The sequence below is a fragment of the Nipponia nippon genome, unplaced genomic scaffold, assembly GCF_047370975.1.
Source record: "Nipponia nippon isolate SJK-2023a ecotype South Korea unplaced genomic scaffold, ASM4737097v1 scaffold_20, whole genome shotgun sequence".
Taxonomy (NCBI): domain Eukaryota; kingdom Metazoa; phylum Chordata; class Aves; order Pelecaniformes; family Threskiornithidae; genus Nipponia; species Nipponia nippon.
In genome coordinates, this window is record NW_028262337.1 from 2,346,546 (window position 1) to 2,369,586 (window position 23,041).

General features: G+C 37.0%; 1 protein-coding gene across 2 annotated transcripts in view; it reads right to left on the minus strand.

Annotated features, from left to right (window-relative positions):
- Positions 1-319: 319 nt before the first annotated feature.
- FGF10 (fibroblast growth factor 10) overlaps positions 320-23,041 on the minus strand; it is a 67,865-nt gene continuing 45,143 nt past the window's right edge. For both annotated transcript variants that reach the window (XM_087759759.1, XM_087759760.1), the window contains exons 4-5: positions 7,343-7,446; positions 320-3,316 (exon numbers count right to left, since the gene is read on the minus strand). In XM_087759759.1, coding sequence (XP_087615885.1) covers positions 3,119-3,316; positions 7,343-7,446 — 302 coding nt within the window. In that variant the 3' untranslated portion in view covers positions 320-3,118. The remainder of the gene's footprint in view (positions 3,317-7,342; positions 7,447-23,041) is intronic.

Genomic DNA, 23,041 nt, shown 5'->3' on the forward strand with positions numbered 1-23,041 from the left:
CACTGTATAAACTAGGTGGATTTGAATACTTACAGGAAGAATCTAAAGCATTTGGTTGTTATTAATATGGAGATAGCTGACTCGCACATGCAAAAAATTAAAGAAACTTACAAATGTTCAAGTGATTTTTGTTTTGTTTTGGGGTTACACAGCACCAAACCACATCCTGTAGTACACTGGATCTTTTTCCTTTTTATTTTTATTGTGCAGTATTATTTCAGGTTAATAAAACAGACAAGGACAATACTCTTATTGTCTATCCCCATATTTTATTATTTTTATTTAAATATAACATAATATACATTGTTGCTCAGTGATTTTTGTTTCCCTTTTTTAAATTCCTCCCCATTTTCCTTTTACCCAGGAGTCTCTTATGCTGAGGGTGACAGAAAACAGAGCTTATGGTTGAGGATCTGAGATACTCTAGATAGAGTGTCTGCAGTTTGCTCCCACTGCAGTGGGCATTACAGTATACCAAACACACAGGAATCATTGATTCCTTCAAGTTTTTTTTAATTTTGGTTAATTTTCAGAAACCACTATTCATGTCACAAATGGCTCCTGACTTACTTTGGAAAAGTGGTATTTCCCAATTTTAGCCTCTGCGCAGCACTGTATTTTGAGTCCTATGACAATATTTATGCATAATCCCTCCCCAGACCAAGTCATCTAGGTAATTCTGCCAACAGAGAATTTCATTTGTACCCTAAATTTTCTTTAAGTGGTCATCCAATGCTATATTTGCCCAAGCTCACATTGAATGTTCACCGCAGGTGATCCATTTTGTCTTGTCAGTTTTAATTATTGGTTACAAATTTTAAACAACAGCAACTCACTTTTACCATTGTAGTTAAGTTTTGCTGTGACCTGCAATTACATTTAAAATCTGAAATTCTTATTTCCCTTTCTAGAAAAATCTCATTTGTGAAGAAGCAAGCTGGAGATAAAGTACCATGAAATACAATGTCAGCTATCAGCTAAAATACTGTCTCTCAATGAGCTCCTGGTTTTAAAACAGTTGACTTAATTTAAGGACAGGAAATACAATCTGATCAGTTTGTATTTTATGGGAAACCTATTATTTTTTGCTTTTTTTTAAAAACAGCTAATATTTAAATAACAGATTAAGATTGAAGTGCTGGTTAAACATCGACTTAAATAAGTTATAGAAGATTCCAACAACACCAGCCTTTATAGAGGTTAAACATTCTCAAAAAGACACATTAAGCAAGGCTCTCCTTTGTACCAAAATACAGTTTCCAAACAATAAAAATAAAACAAACTTTTTCACAACAAGAAATATTGAAGATAAAACTGCAGCATCAATATAATCTCATAGTTATCACTTAAAGTATTTAGAACAAAATAATATTATACTACTTTTGTTTCTTACTAAAGACACTGCAAACGCTTATTTATTTAGTGGAATACAATGTGAAGACAGTGGTACAAATTGTTTGATGTACTGTTTTCTATTTATCTGCTCTAACAAAATGAATCTCAATATGGTTACATTGGTGAGCTATCCAGAGCTCTCTAAAATTAGAAAGTAAAGCAAAACATAAAACAAACCTTATGTACCTTTAATTGAACAGACTTCATATTATGCTTGACTTTGTTATGCTGCAGTTGCTCAAGTTAAGCCATGGGACTAGTAACACTTCGTAAAAATGTGCTGGATATTATGTATTTTGAGCCTTCAGTTACTATGATGGATATGAAAGGCATGCTAAAGCTGGATACCAGCACAGCTTTTTGGTTGGCTCTCATATATAATATACATGTGAGTAATAATCTCTGATAAATGCATGAGCATGATTTTGGATCTCCTGTCCCTCAGTTCTTAGTTAGGTATTGCTCCCACTATATGTCTGTGATTCTACCAGCTGGTAACAAGCACAAACGTACTGAATGGGCGTATTAACTGTATAAGGAGTGCAGGACTGTGTTGCCTTCTTACTTACCTTTCAGAGGCCAAATTTTACACTTGGGAATTACACATTGTTTAATTTTAACATTTGCAATCTTGGTGACTTTAACAGGGCTGTCCACATCTAGGTTCCAGCCTCATGCCTGTTGCAGAATATCGCACTGATTGCAATGCATTAGATCTTAGTTCCAAATTGAAATCAAAGTCAGATGAATATACACACAGATGCATTGACACCCAAGTACAGATGTGGCCCCTTCTCTCAATTTCAAAATAGCAGAAAGACCCTTTGAACCAAGTATTTCTTGAAGTTTGTTCTTGAGTGCTGATAAGTAAAAAAATTTCTCCAACATAAAGACACCCAGTATCATAAATCCAAGCACTGCTTGTTTGGTCTTTTTGCTTAAGTGCAAGACAGTTTAGGAAAAAAATGGATTATACACATTAAATTCTGCCTTTAAAGCCTTATCTAATACCTATTCTCAGAGTACTTCTGAGGTTTTGACATTTTAACCTATCAACCTCTGTGTGAAGTACTGAGAAAAAAGGAAAATAACAAAGAAGCAAATGAGGAAAACATTTCAAATCAAAAAGATATTTAACATCCTATTAAATAAATAACTTAGAGAGAAATAAAAAGAAATGAAGTTAGAACATACAAGCAAACCATACTATTCGTTTTGTTAGAACAGTTTTACACTACTTCGCTTATATTCCTTAATCCTATCCATTCTTCCACAAGGCTTCTCTAGAAATGTCATTATTTGTGCATATGACCCAAGTGCTTCCAGTAAATGCTTGCGTGTCTAACTGTTCATTGGATCATTAGGCTTGAATGAGCAATTAAGGTCTTTGATATGAGTTAGTATTCCATAAATAACTTTCCCCACGAAGATCACTCAACAGATTGTCTCATGTTGCAGAGATAAAAAAAATTGTTCACACTGGCAATAACTTCCATCCCATTTGATCCAGCTTGTATCTTGATTATAAGATATGACACTGAACTAAATAAAAGTATTTCATGTGCCAGCAATGAGTACAAAACCTTCAAAGGCTTCCCCTGCTCTCTTTTCAAACAAGCAGATGTCTGCACTATTTCTTTACATTTACTCTTCAAGAGGATTACCAAATATTCTTGACATAAGAGCCTTTGGTTCAACTTCATCAATAAAATTGTTCCTTCATCTATGACATTACTACCATTGGAAGAAAGTGAGCTGAAGTGTTTTTCCTTCTTGTTTTCTGCCCTCTCTTTGTGGCTCCTCTTCCATTCAGGGCCACAAACATTTGCCTTCCATTGTGCTTCCAATTTAAGGATGCATATGTGTTATACCCATTTTCTTCTATTCTTTCCTTCAATTTGCAATCACTGTTAAATTCCTTCTGTTAAAAAGAAAACAAATACACAAATTCAGAATAAACATAATCTTTCAGAGTTGCAGCATACTGAAGGTAAATAGTTTTTAAAAATGTTTTGGAAGATTTCAGTGTTCTGTATGTGACATCCTTTTAGGATTCTAGTGTATTTAAGGAAAAGTTTCACTGTGTCCACGAGATTTAAAGCAACATCAGTTAGACTGCAAAAAGTGCAGATGAAGAAGAAATCAACAAAAGACATAATCAATTATTCAGTGCGTAATTATAGCAGTGGAATTATATAATTCACTCACAGCTGAAATTAAACTTCTCTGTGTTGGAGTATGGCAAAAATATTAAATCAAATTCTCAGTCATAAACTTAAAGTATGAGGTAGCAATCTTGGAATCATTCATCATATTATAGTTCTAATAAATACAACCCTTAAATATCTGAAACCAGATTATTGACACCATATGTTAAACAAATATGCATGTCATAGGCCTACTTCTTATTTAAAGTAAGATCCTTTACAGCACACTGCCCATGAAAAAGGGCTTTTTCGGATGGGTACAAATCACTGTTATACTGCTGTTGCAATGGAGGTGAGGCCTGTTTACTTTGCTGACCTGAAGAGGGGCCTAGCCTAAAAAAAAATCATGTATGATCCAGTATCTTATTGACTAAATAAACTTGAAAGCAATTTTGTGTATGGTACCAGGGATTAAGGCTTTCTATTTTTAAAGGAGAACCAGTTGTCAGTTTGTTAGAAAGAATAAAAAATACAAGCATGTGGAAGCATGTAGGGGGAGACTATTTTTTTTCTATAATGTTAAATGCACTTTTACTGAGATCTCCTTCTCTATAATGAAGACAAGAATGCTTTGTTTTCACACACAAGTAACTCCTACATATGAAAACCCCCCAGTTTTATCAAGATACTTAGATTCCATTTAGAAGGCTTTTGGAAGTGGGACATTTACAACATAACTAAATTGCATCCAAAAATCAGCATTTTATTGTTTCTGCATTTCAGAAAATAAGATGTTATTTCACAGCTCAGGCAGAAGCATGTCAGAATCTCAGAGTCTGATATACTAACTACATGTGGTATTTTTAACATGTCTGCGAACCAGAAAAGAAATATGTCTGAATAATAAAACAATTTTCATAGTACAGATAAGAATTTCAGGGATGTTTTATCTTTTATTACAATCAAAATCCTTAGCTAGTAAATTCAGCTAGTAAAGATATAAAAAGTATCCACATTAATAAAAAAGGACATAAGAATATTAAAAAAATGTATTTTCCATTCCTATTACTTTAAATTTGATTTTTTAAACTAGTTAATGTTCGGTATTTTGATACAGTAAGAATTTTTGTGTCTATAATTAATGTTTTACTTAGTTGCTGTTAAGACCACAGAACACATGCTTACAGAACTGCACATATTCAAATTCAATTTGGCTCCCAAAATGCTCTTTGACTTTGGGATTAGTAGTTAGTTGAGCAATGACTGTTGGGGAAGACACTACCAAGAGAAGATTCTCTATGAAATGACTCTTGATACTTCCTGTATTCACAAAGCTACATACAGATCATTTAATACTTATTTTCTGTAATGTGCCACCTCTGGCGTCAAGGTATTAAAAGGCAGGTGACTATCAATCACAGCAAAAAAAAAAAACAAACGCAGTAACTTCTCCTATCTGCCAGCAGCTTACTTTATTAAAGAAACCAAATAGTGAGTCTTCTTTTGCTGCCTTGTTCTAAACAAAGTCAGTCAAATGGAAACTTATTTGATAAACATAGAAACAGTCTTACTTGACTTGTTTTCCCAGATGCAGAATTGTACTTGAATCCAAACTTTTATCTCCATTCTTAGATAATACAGAGAGAACAGATGATGTTGTGATGTGGTTAAGAAGTTTTCTTGGAAGGGGTCTGAGTCTTAGCCCAGGACTGCTTTGCTCATTTCAAACAAATTTCTGCATAACCCTGCACCAATGTCTATTGTGCACATGCTTAAGAGTGTTTTCACAATTTTTATTGGTTCTGTTTTTCATATCCATCTGCAAGCTGTCACACTGTAGTAATATGAGTCTAACTGCAAGTCTTGGGAGGATGGGAAAAATAATAACAGAAGCATTCTTGAAATCTCTGAAGTATTATGGAATAGGTTTTGATAAGTCATTAAGTTGTGATTTTATGATGTGAATATTGAAAAATTATCTCAGCTGGAATTAAAAAAAAGGCTGTCCACATTCTTATCCTCCTGTCAACACTATTTCTAATACACTATGAATTACTGAATCTTATGGCAGCAGTTTCCACCTATGGTACATGAAAGCTGCTTTGACTTCTTTTGTGTGTATATAGGGTTGGGATGGAGTCTCACCACACCAGATGCAGCTAACAACTTGGGTAGGAAAACTTATCTCATGCTTTGGGATGGATCATCAAAAATGACTAAATTAAATGCTGTAAACTGAGATGTGTGAATTGAAGATAGTGATTTATGCTAACACCTTCACATATGTACAGAAGCATACCCATGATCCATGAGCGTAGCTTAACTGAGAAATGGTAACTTTGTCAGCAACTCAGTATACCCTTATACCTCTCAATGGTGCACGACTGAGTACTGCTTATCCTGTATTTCAGACCAGTGTAATCCTATAAGTTAAAATCCACATTTACAGGAATTTAAGAAATATTTCTCTGTTCTGGTCTTCTTTAATGTGATTCTCCAACACTGCCCAGGAGTTTAGAAAGTCAGGAGTAACTGAACCAGGAGTGACTAGCCACAGTGCAGATGAGGGAGGACAGTTTATAGTTTGTATGAACTAAACCCACTCTGTAGGAATGCTTCCTTAAAAAAGAAGGCCAAATGACTTCAAGCCCCTTCAGTCTCAGTTGAAACTGGCATTACTTCATTATTTTCAGCAGAGGTAGGAAGCTTAGCTACATTGTCCAAGAATAAATGCAGCCCCAGTACCTGTCTGTGACTTGCTCTCTTTAAAGCCTATGGATGTTCTGAATACTGAGCAATCTGAAGGTTGGCTCATAACCTTTGCAGATGACTTGAATATATTTACATTTATGTGGGCTCATACTCACTGGAACTGGCAAAAAGGTGCAAAATTACAAAGCAAACCAGATGTAAAACCAGAAAAATTTGGTGTTTGTGTAATAACGTGGTTGTGTGAGGGTACACTTGAGTTTAGTAGTCAGATTTATAGATCATATTGCTTCCTATTAAAAATATTTGGATAGTTACTGGGTTTTATTGTTGGTTTTTTGTGTTGTTTTTTTTGTGTGTTTTTTTTGTTGTTTTTTGTGTGTGTGTGTGTTTTGTTTTTTGTTTTGTTTTTTTGTTTGTTTGTTTGCTTGGTTTGGTTTTGTTTGGTTATTTTTTTTCCCCTGAAAGTATCACTAGCCCCAAACTTACACAAATACAAATATACAAATAGAGTATATATGGACAATTTTCAAATGATACTCAAATTCTGCTCAGTCAAAGCTTGTCTATGTGCTGATATAAGTCTATATCTCTCTGTACTGTCCATAATCTTGTGCATTAATTAATACAGTCAATTTAAAGCTGGCTACTCTAGAAATCTTCTTGGAAGACATAGTTTGATAACTTGGTGTGTCTGCTCCATCAGTTGAAGTTTCCAAGATTTCATTTGCAGTTTATCCTCCCCCAGAATCACTGCTAACTGTGACTGTACTGCAGAAAAATGGAAAAACAGCCCTAAAGACTACATTTTGTAGGACCCTCACCATCTTATTAAGTTTCTTATTACTTAATAAGAAACGCGGCTGAAGCAGTAAGCATGATAAATCTCAGAAGCTGCTTTGGTAGGATATGAGCTTAACCATCAACAGGGAGCTTGTGGAGAGGGGAGCTGCTGGTTTGCCAGAGGATGAAATTTTGATGAACACCTCATTGCAGCTCTAATTACTAGTAATACAGACAACTGGGGTTTTCAGTAGGTAAGAGAGGGAACTATGCGGACTACTACATTTGGAAGGTAAAAAAATACTTACAGAGCCGTAGACTTTTCCTTTCTTGTTCATGGCTAAATAATAGTTGCTCTTAATGGACTTAACTGCCACAACTCCAATTTCTACAGATGTTATCTCCAATATGCCTAAAAAATAAAAATTGAGCTATTTAATCACTTCATTAGAGGATTTTCTCACTGCAGAAATCACAATAAACCTGAAAAATACTAAAATAATATTCAGAACCAACAGACCAACAAACTTTAGCAAAATTCTTCTCTAAACCATTGCAACAATATACACAATCATTGTTTCAATTAATGTTTCCTTTGCTAACCCTGAATTTTAAACCCCATAAATGCTGAAACAGCTCCATTCTTCTTAGCATAGATTTTGCTAAAATTTATCAGAAGAGACATCTGAACCACAGCATTAAATTAAATCTATAGCACATGTCAATAGAATTTTAGATTCACCCTCATCTTCAAAAACAGTGGTAAACTATTTATTTTTTGTAAGACATTTAGATAAACTAAATCTCTTGGCTGCACTGAGCTGATAAATCCACTTTTGGCAAGTGTGTTGACATTTTGGGATATAGTAAGACTAACCCTAATGGCCACATTATCTTTGTCTTTCAGATATCAGAAACATTTTGCTCTGTTTGTAATAAATATGATTAATTTTTTTTCTTTGAAACAAACTCTTTCTGCGATACTGGATGGCTAAAGGGGCCAATAATGGGAGACAGAGCTTTTGATCTCTATGTTTTCTGCCCAAGAACATACTGATTTGGGAGTAGTAGAAGTTACTACAACTTACACAGTGACTTTAGAGATCTCTTTTCAGCTATTACTAGACTAACTGGATGGCTATGTTGTTTGCACATCATGCCGTAATACAGGGTAAATATGGCTCCAACCAAATAACTTCTAAATGGTTGATGCGGGTAGTATGCCTGGCTCCAACATTTCTCCTGATATTAAAGTAGATATTATAGTAGCCAGAACAATAGCCCATCTCACTCAGTGGTCACTAAGGGTCTACCAATGGGGAAATTACAGGAGAGACAAAAATGTTGAGAAATTGTAAAGAACATCCTAGACCAAACCAACAAATAATGTGATCAATAGATCAGCTGGAAAAACCATTGGTGAGTTGCTACCTGCTTGAAAAAAAGAATCTGGAATAATTTCCTCCTAAATATGTTATATGTTTTTTGTCTGAGCAGGTTAGTGTTGGAAAATCCCTATGTTTTTTTATTTACTTAAAAATTCCTTATGGTAACCACACATCAACTGAAGCCAAGAGTGTAACTTGGTATTCAGTGTGTTTTCTGGAAATGCTGATTTTGTGTCCCTGAAAACTGAATGCAGTCTGTTCAGACTGTGGAACCATGTGGACTTTAGTGTGCAAAGGAGGAGGAAGTCCTTTCACTGTAAATTTTTTTTAAAATGGCTGCTTTATATACAATGCAAAAGCCATTCTCTAAGGCCATTCAACTGGTCTATGCAACTCAGGATGGAGGGTGTTACTTGTTCTGTGACTAGAAGTAGAGGCTTTGCTGTTAGCTGGGCAGTGGCTGTGAATCAAGCATGAAAAAATAATAGCTGATTTTTATCGGGAAGTAAACTGATGGCATAGTTTATGCACGTGAAGAAGAGAGAGAACATCAAACTAGGCAATTTAACATGAAAGACCTCCTTTTATTATCAAGAAAGGAGAAGTGGCCTTTCCTGGATGCATTTTTAAATACATATAAAATTCTATACTTTTATAAACTACATACATTTTGATATGAAGAGATATAAATTCCAGTGCAATTACCAGACGTTTTGTGTTTACTTAGCAAGAAGCATTATGTTGGCCACAGCTACAAGGTCTATAGTCCTTGCATGTGAGAAAGACTTCAGTGAGAACTGCAAGATAAACAACAGTAGGTCTAGGATCTAGTAAAGCTGTTCAGAAAATGGACCATATTAAACCAGAAATAATAATACTAAAAAAAAGGTGTCTCATCCAAACCTATAAAGAGCTGAAAGTGGAGGATTATTTTGTTTAAATATTGATATCAAAATGCAAATGTAAATGTTGATAGACACAAACAATCATGTATTACTAAAAAAAAACCCCAACATGATAAAGCCTTCTGCCATAAGATTTTCATTGTAAGATTCTTAAATGCAGTATGAAAAATCAGCAGTGCTAAGGATGGTGTTGCACATATAAACTAAGAAAGCTTCAACCGTGCTGCGAAAGATCTGAATAGCCACTGAGCTTCTTACAGCCGTGTGAGAACAATGCTGCACTAATCGCCTCTCAAGCTTGAAACCCAGATTTGAACAAAATGAATACACAGTTACATATGGCACTGCAAGTCTGCTACCTGTGAGGGGATAAAAGCAACGGTTCCCAGATAAATTCACTCCATCATCAGCAGTATCCAGCTCAGTAGCAGCAAAGGCCCCTCTGATATCTGGAGCTGCCTAACTACTGTCAAGCAGAAAAGATACAGCCAGTTATTTAAATGAAAACTTTAAACACAGCTTCCATTAGTTACTTATATGTAATGTTAGCTTGAGAATTAGCACAAGGTTCTTAGGTGGAAGTAAGAGGAGCTATAACTTAGGGCAACTCTGTAATCTAGGAAGACCGAGAGAATGTGAAGGAAGTCAGTTAAGACCCATGACCTACTTTTAAGGCCATCTTGTCTCCTGTTGCAATGAGCCATATATCATTTTCCTTATGTAAGATGAAGGGAATTATACTCTCTAATCTCAAGAAAAGTTGTGAGAGCTCTTTAATTAGGTCTTGATAGTCAGCTCATATATATCAGTGTCATGCCATGGATACAAGCAGATCAGTGAGTCCATACTAGCCAAGGCCTATCATGCTTGTATTACTCTTAAATGTTGCTCATTTTCACAGCAAAAAAAAGCTGAAAATGCTTTCTTGATTTTCTGCAAGACCATTAATACAGAGCAGCGGTCTTTAGTATTTCTCTCCCATGGGACATCTCCTAAAGTCTTTGTGCTCAAAATGGGAGTTAAGTGGAGTGCCTTAAGTGATGTGGATGACAAACTATTAGAGTAACAATGTGATGCGAACACTGCTACAATGCCCACTTCTTTTTACATGAGTGACATGGTTTTTTGTATTTTCCATGCCAAAAAGTGATGAGAAGAATTTAGTTAAGTCTTTTTACAGAAATTAATTGCCGTAACCCAAACTGTGGCACCAGTAAAACTAGGCTGGGTCCATTTCTAACAACACCAGCAGTAACAAAAAAAAAAAAAAAAAAGATACTGGCATAACGTGCCATTATTAATTTTTATGTTGAAATGGATTAAACTGAGTTATATTTTGTCATATTATCCTTGTAACAATAACACCATATTCAATGTTATATGTTATAGAATATGTGCTTAAATAAGAAACTTGCACTGAATTAACCCATTTTAAGTGTTTTGCACTTGAATGATGGAGATACACTGCTCTTCAGTACAATACGTAAGTTAAAGTAACAGAAGTATTCATATAATTAATGAAAATAGAGTAATTTTTTTCTGGTAAAGTTTGTTTGCCGTCTCACACTTCATTACATCCCTGGTGGGGCAGCTGAAGGGAGGTCACGAGGAGAAATGTTACTACATTTACATCATATCCACACTAACTAGCTTGATTATACCTAGTTATGCTATTTAACTTGAGCCAAGTGTAGCTGAATTCTTCAGAACTATCATCAGTTTGATCTCATCACCAGCGATCCTGGTTTTATTCTCACTGAGTGTGTTTTGTGTATTTGGAAGTTGAAAAATGCATAATTTTCAGTTACAATTTTGCATATTCTAACCTCTGCAGTATTTTGGCAGGAGAAGGGGACACTTTAATGGCTGTTTTTCTTTCAAACGAATTTAATACTCTTGATCTACTACCCCTTGGGTAACAGGGACCTAATTTGGTACTTATCTACCCTGCTACTCTCTGTACACCCCAGAGACTTCACTGGAGTTACATGCTTGTTACAAGCACAGAACTAGCTTTTGTCTAGATTACAAATTATTCAGTATTATTTACATATTTTCTCAGGAGGAGATTTTCTCATGAGTTTGATAGTAATCTACTGAAGGCAATCGGAATCTTTTCATAGGTGTCAGTGATGTAGACACGAATTGCCAAGGTCAGCATGAGAGCACCAACTCATTTGACATGGATCTACAAGCAGAAGTCACAAGAACTTTTCAGAACTTTGAAATAGACTGGATTTAAATCAAATGCTTTTTGTGTAAGGGTGAAAATACGTATTTGATTATTCTTGAGTCATTATTAAATTCACCAGGAATGTATATAAAAAAAAAGAAAGACATACAGTATGAAGCTCAAAACTGTAATGTTTTCACCATCTAATGAAACTGACTTCTTTGAGGGCACAAAAAATTTTGTATTTTCCTCAAGGTTTATGTAGTAGAGTCACAGGCTGTGATTGGACTTCTATACTACTGCAATAAAAAATAAAATTTCCATGGGCTCTCAAGATTAACTCTAAAATGCCATATTCTTCAAGTGCTGCAGGCTTGGAGGTAGGAGCCTATGTGTAGTCATAGACAATACGGCTGAAAAGATGCCAGACCACTGTGGGTACTCCACTGGCCATAGTGAGGAAAGGTATTTTTGACAGATGATTGTTCTCAGACACCTTCAAAAAATGAGATTCTATGGCCTCCTGGGTAACCTAGTCCACTATATACATTAGAAAGTTTTCCTAGTATCCCATTTAAATGGCTTTGTTGTAATTTGAGCCCATTAATTCTTGTTTAAACTGTAAACTTACATGAAAAAGAGATTTTTTTCTTTGCAGAAACCTTTTACATATTCAGGAATTATCATCACACCTACCTATCTACGTACCAACTTTTGCTCTTCAAACAAGCCCAGTTTTTCAACACTTTCCTTAAAGCTTTCAGCTTTGTCTAGTCTTTTGAACACTTGTTGCTCATGCCCACAGCATGGCCATAATACTGTTACTAAAATCTTACCAGTGTTGATACATGAAGGAACATTTTGTATTTCCTGCAAAGGATATGTGCATACTCATACATTTATGCATGCTTCCTGTTTTTTTTACAGTACTATGATAATACTGATTCATGTTTGACTTGTGATCCACCACCCTCGGATACAAGGAAGAAATGTAAGCAATCATTCCTCATTCTATAGTTGTGAATTTGTTTACTCCTAATTAAAGGTCATGCTTCACACATGCCTCAGTTAAGTGGCCCCTTGTTTATTTCATAATTTCTCTAATTTGTCAATGTTGTTTTGAGTTCTTATTCAGTCCTCCACAATACTTGCAACTATTCAAAGTTTCATATTGCCTGCAACTTTTATAAACATTTTTTCAATTCCTTCATTCAAGTTATTTATGAATTTTTGATTAGGAGATACCTTGAAGAGACTCTTGTGGAACTTGATGCCTCTATTCAGATTGTCAGTGAAAAACTGCTGATTCCTGAGTATGGCTTTCCATACTGTAAGACTTTCACTTAGATTTTGCTTGCTGATCTTGGTTAAAAGAATATCATTAGACATATTAGTTTCAAAAATCTTTCCCAAATTTATGGTAACTGCTGCTTCTCTCTTATACATGAAGATTTTTATCTCATCACAGTTGAAAATCAGCTTGGTTTGGTATTACTTCTCTTTGATTAATTCTTTGATTAATTCTTTTTGGTTGATAATTTTTTAGGTGTTTACAAACATATATTTAAAAATTACTTTTCCCATATTTTTTCTCAGGAAATACTGACTTGTCTCTAGGTCTTTTTTCCCTTTCTAAAGACAGGTATTATATTTACTACTTCCTCAGTTATCTGGGGAGTCGTTTTTCTTCTCAGGTTTTCAGAATGAATCTCTAGAGGCTTGGCCAACCTACTCCATAGAGCGAGTAAATTTTATCAAGTGAAAAACAGACAAATCATCCAACTGATTTTAATTTTGTTCTTTTTCTATTCCAATCAACGTTACCTTCTCTTTGGAGTATGTTTCTTGTATCTGATTTTATACCATTGCTTGGGCTCAGGCATTTCCATGCCTTAAAACATTTCACTCCAAGAAAATGTGTAAAATAAATAATTTCCATGATATAATGTGACTTGTAATTAGGCTTCATAATAAGCACTACAAAAAATTAATATTCTTGGGGGGAAAAATTCTCATTAGTAGTTACTTATTTCTGGTTTTGTGCTTTTTAGGAACTTGGCAAGGAAAATACAAGAATTAAAAAAAACCCAACCAAAAACACTGTGGCCTCCATTATGGGTTTAAAACAGATAGCACACTATTATTTTACAGCCATAACTCTGTAAACTTCAACAATTACAGCTAATCGCCTTTGACCACATCCACTGTAAAAGCATAGTTTTCAAGACCCAAACCATTTCCAACTCATTATAATTAGAAACATTTTAAATATCAACTTGAGATGTGCCCTGTAGCTATGCATGTACTCTCTTTACAGGTCCCAAAGGCTAGAAACATATTCCCAATAGAAACCAATAATATTTAACTTAAATAAACTGTTTTTTTATAGTTTATAAAAATGATCATTATATAAATGACAAGGCAACAGAAAGCTGACTGGCTGTCTTACTCTGCACAGAGAAGGACTGTAAAAAACACAAGTGAAAAACTGCACTTAACATAATTCTGTATGCTAATTCCAAATGTCCTATGTTTTTATAAAAATGCCAGTAATATGAAGCAAAAAATTTACAAAATATCCTAGAACTCGAGTGAAAAAATGTCAAGCAATTTGTTAGGAAAGACAACTTGACAGAGTACCAGATGTATTATTAAGGCAATACTGCAATGGATCCAAACATACCCTGCAATGAGAACCACTTGATTCTGGGACCAAATTCAACTTCTTTGCAGTGTGAGGCAGTGACCATTTTTATATAACTGCGTCATTTGTGTAATAAGTTCTTAAAACACTTTAAATTTCTGCAACTCTAGTTGCAGTCCTCTTAATGTAAAGGAACAGGACCACCTTGCATCTTCCTCCCCCTTTCAGAGATTATCCACGTATATGGATACGTGGCAATCCACAGGCAGTCCCTCCCTCCCTTGACTCTTCTTCTGTCTGCAGAAATATCGCAGATGAAGAGTGAGTTCAGCTGGATGGAATGTGATAATGACTGAGAACTTCCGAAACTTTCCAGTTTCCCAAATGGTGACAAGAAGCTGTTGGGCCTGTGAAGGCAGCTGCTGTTCTTGGTAGGTAACTGGAGAGGGCAGACTTTTCAGAACTTTGGCTTGCGCACCCTCCAGGGAGCTTCTCTGAAAGGGTACCTTTGACTGGCATTTGCTTGGGTCACACAAAGTTGGTGATAAGGCATAACGTGAAAGATTTGGTAGTTCAAAAAGCTGCTCTTAGTAGGTGGCTTGAAAAAGGGTGGTTTGAAGAAATGAGAAGACTGGTTGGATGTAGTCATGAAAGAGTGAAGTGCTAAGAAATATGAGGCCAGTGACTCTGTTTCCACTCTGTTTCACCATTTACATCTGTGCAAAGCAAGTTGAAAACATCCCAAATGAGAAGTTACACTGTTACTCCTTTCTTTTATTTGTTTGGCATAAGAATTATTGACAACAGAAAGAGGAAGATGGTGGAGTAGAAGACAAAGCAAATCTAGGAAACTGAAGATTGGCTAAGGAAGACTTGCCTTTGGAAGCTTTTTCAATGGAGCAAAGTAGTTCCACTAAAATGTAATCTTACAGACACTGCAGTTGTCTTTGGAAGGCAGCTTAAGATACAGATCTCACAACCCATGATGCCACAGTTATGGGCAGAAATCTCAAATAATAATCAACCTGAACCATAACCTGAGCTTTGACTCAAAACTAAAACCTTATTTGAAGTTAAAATCAGTTTGGTGCTTTTTATTATTATTTAATATTTTCTGAGACCTCCAACCTTCCTGCTCTAAATCAGAAGTGGAAGTACTGAAAGACCACAAAGCAAGCTGCTAATGTGTCACATTTAGATCAACTATAACCAAAATGTGAATGTCCCATGAGATTTCCAGTCCAATTCCCACATCTGATGCATTTGGATAAGCCTGAGATATGTATCCAAACTTCTGGAAGGCTGTGGGAACCGGACCTCTGAGCCTCCTGCATTAGCACAATATCAGCATATGATGTGAAATCTCCATGGTGCATAAAGACCATGTAAAAGACTAATTATTAGAGCCCTTTCTCAGACCCAGAAGGGGATAAAGGAAAATAAACTGCTTCTCCTTTCCTTGTCTACTGTTTTTATGGCTTTAATTTCAGAGCAGAGCAAGGCCTACTCAACCAACGGTCCTCTGTAGACCAAGTAAATGGAAGGGTGGCAGCAGTAGGGTACATGGAAAGAGAGAACCTCATCAGTGATGCAATAGTGAGAGCTGTTGGTTAGCAAAGGAGGAGTTTAAATTTAGCTACAAGAATGGCAGGAATCAATTTAGCTAGTGTACATCCTGACATGTAACAGAAACAATTAGTTAGTCTACATTTTTCCCTCTTGTCAGCGAAGGAAGGCAACTCCAAAGAACAGTTCTAAACACCACCACTCCTTCTGCTGAATGTCCAAAGTTAGATGGGTTAAACTTAAGCAAAGGAAATGCAGGAAGTTATTTTGAAGACACATCTATGCTGTCAGTTGAGTTCTGACGTGCCCTCATGGAAAACCTTGTCCATTACTGTCATGCAAGCATGTCATCAGATTTAGCCAAAGCGTTGGAACTATCTTGCAGGAGGGAAGATAAACATAGAATCATAGAATCATAGAATCGTTAAGGTTGGAAAAGACCCTTAAGATCATTGAGTCCAACTGTCAACCTATCACTGCCAAGTTCATCTATACCATGTCTTCAAGCACCGTATCTATCCGTTCTTTAAATACCTCCAGGGATGGAGACTCAACCACTTCCCTGGGCAGCCTGGTCCAATGCTTGACCACCCTCTCGGTGAAGAAGTTTTTCCTAATATCTAACCTAAACCTCCCCTGGCGCAGCTTGAGGCCATTTCCTCTCATTCTATCACTCCTAGGGAGAAGAGATCGACCCCCACCTCGCTACAACCTCCTTTCAGGTAGTTGTAGAGAGCAATAAGGTCTCTCCTCAGCCTCCTCTTCTCCAGGCTAAACAACCCCAGTTCCCTCAGCCTTTCCTCATAAGACTTCTGCTCCAGACCCTTCACCAGCTTCGTTGCCCTCCTCTGGACACGCTCCAGCACCTCGATGTCTTTCCTGTAGCGAGGGGCCCAAAACTGAACACAGTACTTGAGGTGCAGCCTCACCAGTGCTGAGTACAGGGGCACTATCACCTCCCTGGTCCTGCTGGCCACCCTATTCTTGATACAGGCCAGGATGCCATTGGCCCTCTTGGCCACCTGGGCACACTGCTGGCTCATGTTCAGCAGGCTGTCAACCAACACCCCCAGGTCCTTTTCCGCCAGGCAGCTCTCCAGCCACTCCTCCCCCAGCCTGTAGCGTTGCATGTTTGCTTCCTTCACACAGATTTAATTCATGCTGTGGAGATGGGATGGCTTCAGGTAGAGCTAACTGTGCCTAGCTCTGATAATGACAGCTCAGATTTCTTGAGCTCCATGTTTTGATCCAAGATAGGAAGACATATAGCCAGCTACATGAATGTTGATGGAAAATATAAGGATCTGAACATCTCAGTGTGCTTGACCCCAACATTGCAAGATTTGCAAACTTGTAGATTAGATACAGACAGTGTCAGAATTCATTATCTGATCTGTTTCTGGGATGGAGGAGTTATAACTGATGACTAATACTGATCAAGGAATGGCAGCAATTCATATGCCAAGAGAAAAAAAGGAAAACAAAACACCCCCACCCCCACCTAGTATCTATAGTTAGATGCAGGGTTGTAGTTATTTGATTCATTAGATGTCTTGACAAAGATGGCTTAAGGAGTTTCAGCCCTTCCTTTCCCCAGATACTCTTTCCTGCCTCTGTGCTGAAGTTCACTAGCTCTTCAAATATAACTGTTTGTGGATCAGCACTATAAACAAAATCATTGGAATGATCTGGCTTGGAAATAACTCTCAATAGAAAAGATATCAACCTAAAACCCTAAGGACTAAACAATCCAAGTTTTTGCAGTCAATCCTAGTAGTATATGTTTTCTAGACCTCCGGTTGCTCTCTTTCTGGTCTCTTTCCAATTGGCTAATTTTTTTGAAGTGAGGTGCCCAACACTGGACTGATGTTCTAACTAAGCCCTGATGGGTACTGAATTGAGCAGAAAGATTACTTCATGTGTTTATAAGGAAACTTGGATCCCTATCCAAATCCTAATCGAAACTTGGCAGTCCATATAAGTTTCCATTTAGTAGACAGGACCAGGCACTCAGGACTTCTGCCAGATCTTAAATTTCTAGGTCTCCACAGAAATACACAGGAGAACGCAAAGCTTAAGAGAGACTGGTACAGCTCCATAAATTTTCTCAGAGGTGTGTGGAGCTGCCTATTTCAACTTGGGTGGAATCCTGAGTTATATTTCACATGCATGATCATTGTGTTCACCTCCTGCATTTTACCATTTGCATAAGTTTCAATGTGAATAATTGCAAATTGGAAGAAACTGGATGGAGTTAAGGCTCTTACATTTATTGCCCATCCAAACACACAAGGAAGGGATAATACATAGGCAGTGGCACTGCAGGAGAAACAGTCAAAATGCATGGTGACTGTCAGAAGTAGCTGTCCATCACCTGCAATTGCAGGAAAGGCAGGTCTTCACTGCTCAGGCAGTCAGCTGCTGCTCAGTCAGTAGCTTCCATCAGATACAGTACATATATTTGCAAATGGGACACAAATTATAATTAAATGGATCCAATTGCTACTTAGGCACTGACAGGTATGAGCAGATGGAAATGAGCCTGGGTGCTGAAGTGGTCAGAGTATGTACAAACAGATGAAAAAAGGTATCCCTATGAGACACTGTACGGAAGATGTGAGACTTATGAAACTCAGTGTGCTGCAGATGGCCTCTGCTACTTGTCTGTCAACAATATTTATCCAAATGACAGGTTTGTCACCTCCTACTGAGTCTGTCTGACACATACTGTAGCTGTTGTTCTAGCTAAGGCTGCTCAGCTGCACATCAAAATGAGACAACTGTTTCTTTTTACAGTTACGTTTAATTTTGGGCCTCAATTTGTTCTTATGATGGATCTCAAATTTGTGCAAGTTGACTCCCCATTGTGCAAGCCAACAGGACTGGAAAAATATGGTCTCTCATTTGCTAGTCTCAAATACTTATCTTCTTGTGGAAGGTAGGAGACAGAAGGAAACTCATTGTACTACAAAGCTTGGCAATGTGCATTGCACTGCCTGTGGCAGGTAGGATCCGCTCTTAAATCTGTATGGGCATAATGACCTAATAATGGGGTAAAACAGAAAAATCACAAAGTTCTACAGGCTCCTCTTTAAGGGACCATAACTAGGTACAGTTCCTAGCAGTATCCTGGTACTGCTATGTTTCTCTAAAAAAAAAAAAAAAAAAAAAAAAAAAGGATATTTCAGTGTTTCCTTGCAAATCAGAAAGTTGCCAAACAATCCACCACATCAATTAGTTGTTGCTTCTAATGATTTATGTCTGTCTTTGCTTCACACAGGAAAAAGGAATCCATGGTATTTTAAAATATGGGATCCACATGTTTATAATGCAAGACTACTCCTGGACGGCTATAACGATCACTCTTTTTCACATAATTATCTTTGGTGGCAGTTACTCATCAACACTTTCAGCAGTTTTCTTCTACAATGCCACAAATATTCCTAATATTGCTTTGTCACAATAATCACTTTTTTTAAGGAAACTTTATAATGACTGTGGTAACAGAATGAACATCTGAGAAGCATAGATTAGGGCAGCTGTATGGTATGGGTGATTAGTATTAAGAAAATGACTGCAAACAGTATTTCAGTATATCTTAACATTCCCAACTGCTGTTTGTCCCATGTAGCTTTTTTCCTCCACAAATTCTTTTCTTAACTGACTTGGATGTGATCAAATAAAAGGCAGGTCATAGACCTTAATACTCATATTTACATAGTTTGGGTCAATCTTGTATATGATTTAAGATGACCAGTCATAGATTGTCAGTAGCTCATAACCCTGTGAGTACTTTGCAAACAAACTACTGTCTAAACTTTTTCAGCCAAAATACTTACTGAAAGACATAATTATTGTAACAATTGTTATTGGAGAGTCTTGCAGTAAATAAAGAGAAATTAATTGCAAGTTGTTACTATATGAGAAGATGTTAAGGCCAACAAGTTAGCAGCTGAAAAGAACTCCATGACCTCTAATCACCAGTTCATTGCTTTGTCCATTCATTTTTTGTTTTCTCTGACATAAATAATTTTGTGTACTTAATTAATCCTAAATTACAACCAATCAAAAGGACACCATTCAATAACTGTATTATTCTTACTATAATGCTATGTGATCAGCTTCTCATGTTTTAATGCTGGATTTGTACTTTGTCTTACATATTCTGTACAATTCTTTCATCATCAAAGGTATGCTGAAACACTAAAGCAAGTAACAAGGTCTGTACTCTTGCACACAGATGTAAACTATTGCCTGCTATAGTGCAAGCACCTGATATATGTCTTTCACAGTGTTTTCATCTTTAATACTTGACTGTCTCCCAACCTGGCCGGACCTGGTATCTTCAGTCTTCTAGTACAAACAGGTTTTTTTTAAACTTTGATGAGCAGTGATAAGTGCTGTCTTCTTAAACATTCATTCAACACCTCTTCAAAAAGCAGGATGACAAAATCGTCAATCTTGCACAGAAACTTAAAAGGCTGATCTGCAGAGCACAATCACTTCACACCCTTCTGCTTTCATTATCTTCAAGTCTCCTTCTATATTGTTTCCCATCTTCCCTGCTGACATCCTCAGATAGCAGCTAACAAGCATGTTTTGCACACAGGATTATGTAATCTAATTGCACGTGCTTGCGCCTCATGTCTTGTCCATTTATACAAACTCTGATTCCCTAGCCTGGGTTGTTGAAATCTTTTCAGTTTTCCCTTTCCTTGAACTATGTAAGTCTCTTGCACAAATACTCACAAAACTACGCTTGGGACACTTAACGGACAATACAATTCAGAAGGTTTGATATATTCTTTCCAGCTTTTCTACTCAACCTTCTGTATTTATATTGGGGTTTCTGCTCACTGGAGTCTAACAGCACAAAACCCCACCCAGCCAACCAATCCCAATCAACCACTCAACTGACAGTGAGTGGGATTTCTGCTGGGATCCCAGCAGAATCCTTGTCAGGAGACATGTAGAGGGCAGGCAAAGACCCTCCCATCTTCTCTACGTACTTTTATGTCAGGCTCAGAGATACCTTTGCTTACACTACTGTCTAACATTGCAAAGAGCACCTGGAGCCTACGCCATTTGGTGAAAACTGGCTGACAATCATATTTGCACCTTCTAGGGTGGTCTGGTGCACCCCTGAGAGTGCTTGGTTCAATTTTCCTCAGACTATTACCTCTAGAGACTTTACCCATAGCCCTCAGACACATCTGTGTTTTTTTTGTTCTGAGTGTCTGACATATTGTGAAGACTTTGTGGCAGCCCACCAGTTTGCTGTTTGTTTGTATAGTCTGATGCCAAGGTCATATAGACATCCTCTTGCAGGGCCTGGCATGAGAGTGTATAAAACCAAAGGAACCAAGCCTGCCTTGGTCTTGTCCATATTCCCTTTTAGGAGCAGTCCCTGCAGTGAACTATCCTGAGAATTTTGTGGAGGTTCATCTCAGGGGGAAATAGTTCATGCCAAAACAAGCTAAGTGTGAACTAACATGTGCAAAGGGAAGGGTCAGGAGTGCTGGATCCAAAAGCCACCCGGGGACTTAGCTTATTTGACAATGGAGACCTAGCCTTAGACAGCTATGGAGATGAGTAGCTGAAGAACAAAGCTACCATATTTCTGTCTGGGATTTTGCATGTGGAGACAGACATTTCTGAGCAATATCAGAGCAATGGTGCGTGTGCTGCTTGTACAGCCTGGGCACAGACAATGAATATAAAACTGTCTATGTACAATGCCTTAACGCTTGTGCATGAACCAACTAACTCCATATTACGTTCCAGGAAGTATCAACTTTTCTACATGCATGTTGTGTATCTGATGTATAGATAACAATAAATAAATAAGTAATGGGTTTAAAATAGGGAACAAAAGTAATCAGTTTTCTCAGGAAAGTAATCAGCAAAGTCCTGGTGTTGTCTGTGCTCAACATATCCATTAATGATCCAGAGTAATGCCATGACAAACCCTGTTGATTATACTAAACTATTCAGGGTAGTAAATCTGAAGGAACTGGGAGTAACTGCAGAAGAATCTCAGGATCCAAGCTGACAAGGCAATAAAATACCAGATAAAACTGAATGTAGGTGAATGTTGTAGAAAGTGGTGCACACAGGGAAAGTAATTGTAGGCTTATAAACATGGAATGTGTTACAGAATCACTTATGGCCCAGCTATCAATTCTTAGTCTTATAATAGCAAAACAAAAATTAAGAATGGACAGAACAGGAGTAGGTAATGTTTAAGAAATGAAAAATACAGCAACAAAGTTTAAATCCATCTGAGCTTGCATTTTGAACATGCACGCTACGCTAGTCTCTCATCTCATAAAAGATGGAGCAGAACTGGAAAAAGCTACAGGAGGGCAACATGCATGGTCAGAAATAAGGATCGACTGTTGTTTGAGGAATAACTAAAACTTAGGGCTTTGCAGGGTGCAACAGAAACGGCTTGAGGAGGGGGCAACCTTGAGAAAGTGAAGAAGGAACAACTATGCACTGAATCTCAAATGAAATTATTGGCCAGATGTTTAAAACAAAAGAAGGTATTTTTCACACTTGCTAGACTACAGCAGTCATTGGTGGGATGTCATTTTACATGAACTGAAAAGCAACCAGAACAATTAATTTCAAAAATGTGTTCCTAGGACAAGTAAATAGATACCATCATTAGTCTCTGAATTGCATACTGATGGACACTAGGGAAGTATAATAGGCAGCTACCACTATATGCTTATTCTACTCCTCTTCAGGCTTCTGCTACTGCTACTGTCAGAGACAGGAAACCAGACTGACCTTTAGTCTGAAGCAGTCTAGTTGCCCTTTAATTCTTACATATACATCCCCTCGTATAGAGAAATGGAAGAAAGCAGAGAAACAGCAAACAAAGACATGTCAAGAGCAAATTCTGTTAAATCTAATTTCATTTTATGACAACGTAACAGGTCATATCATGAAAAGAGTTACATAGTTAGGCTTTTGACACTATCCTATCACATTACCATAAATACACTAGTTTCATATAAGACTGTATTTTAAGTAGGATGAAAAACAGGCTAGAAAACCGTATTTAGAGAATCATTCTCAATGATTCACAGTGAAAATGGAACAAAGTATTGAGGAAATGGAAATACAGAATGAAGAAGAATGAGATATCCATTTTGCAGGAAAGTGTCTGGGTGGCTAGTAGTCCACAACCTGGGCTTGAGTGAACAACATGAAAAGCAAACATCTTCTTAACATGTCTAAACATCAATATAGTGTGTGAAATACAAAAGAAAATCTTTCCACATTATCCAGCACTTGGAAAGCTTCATCTGAGCTCTATGCTC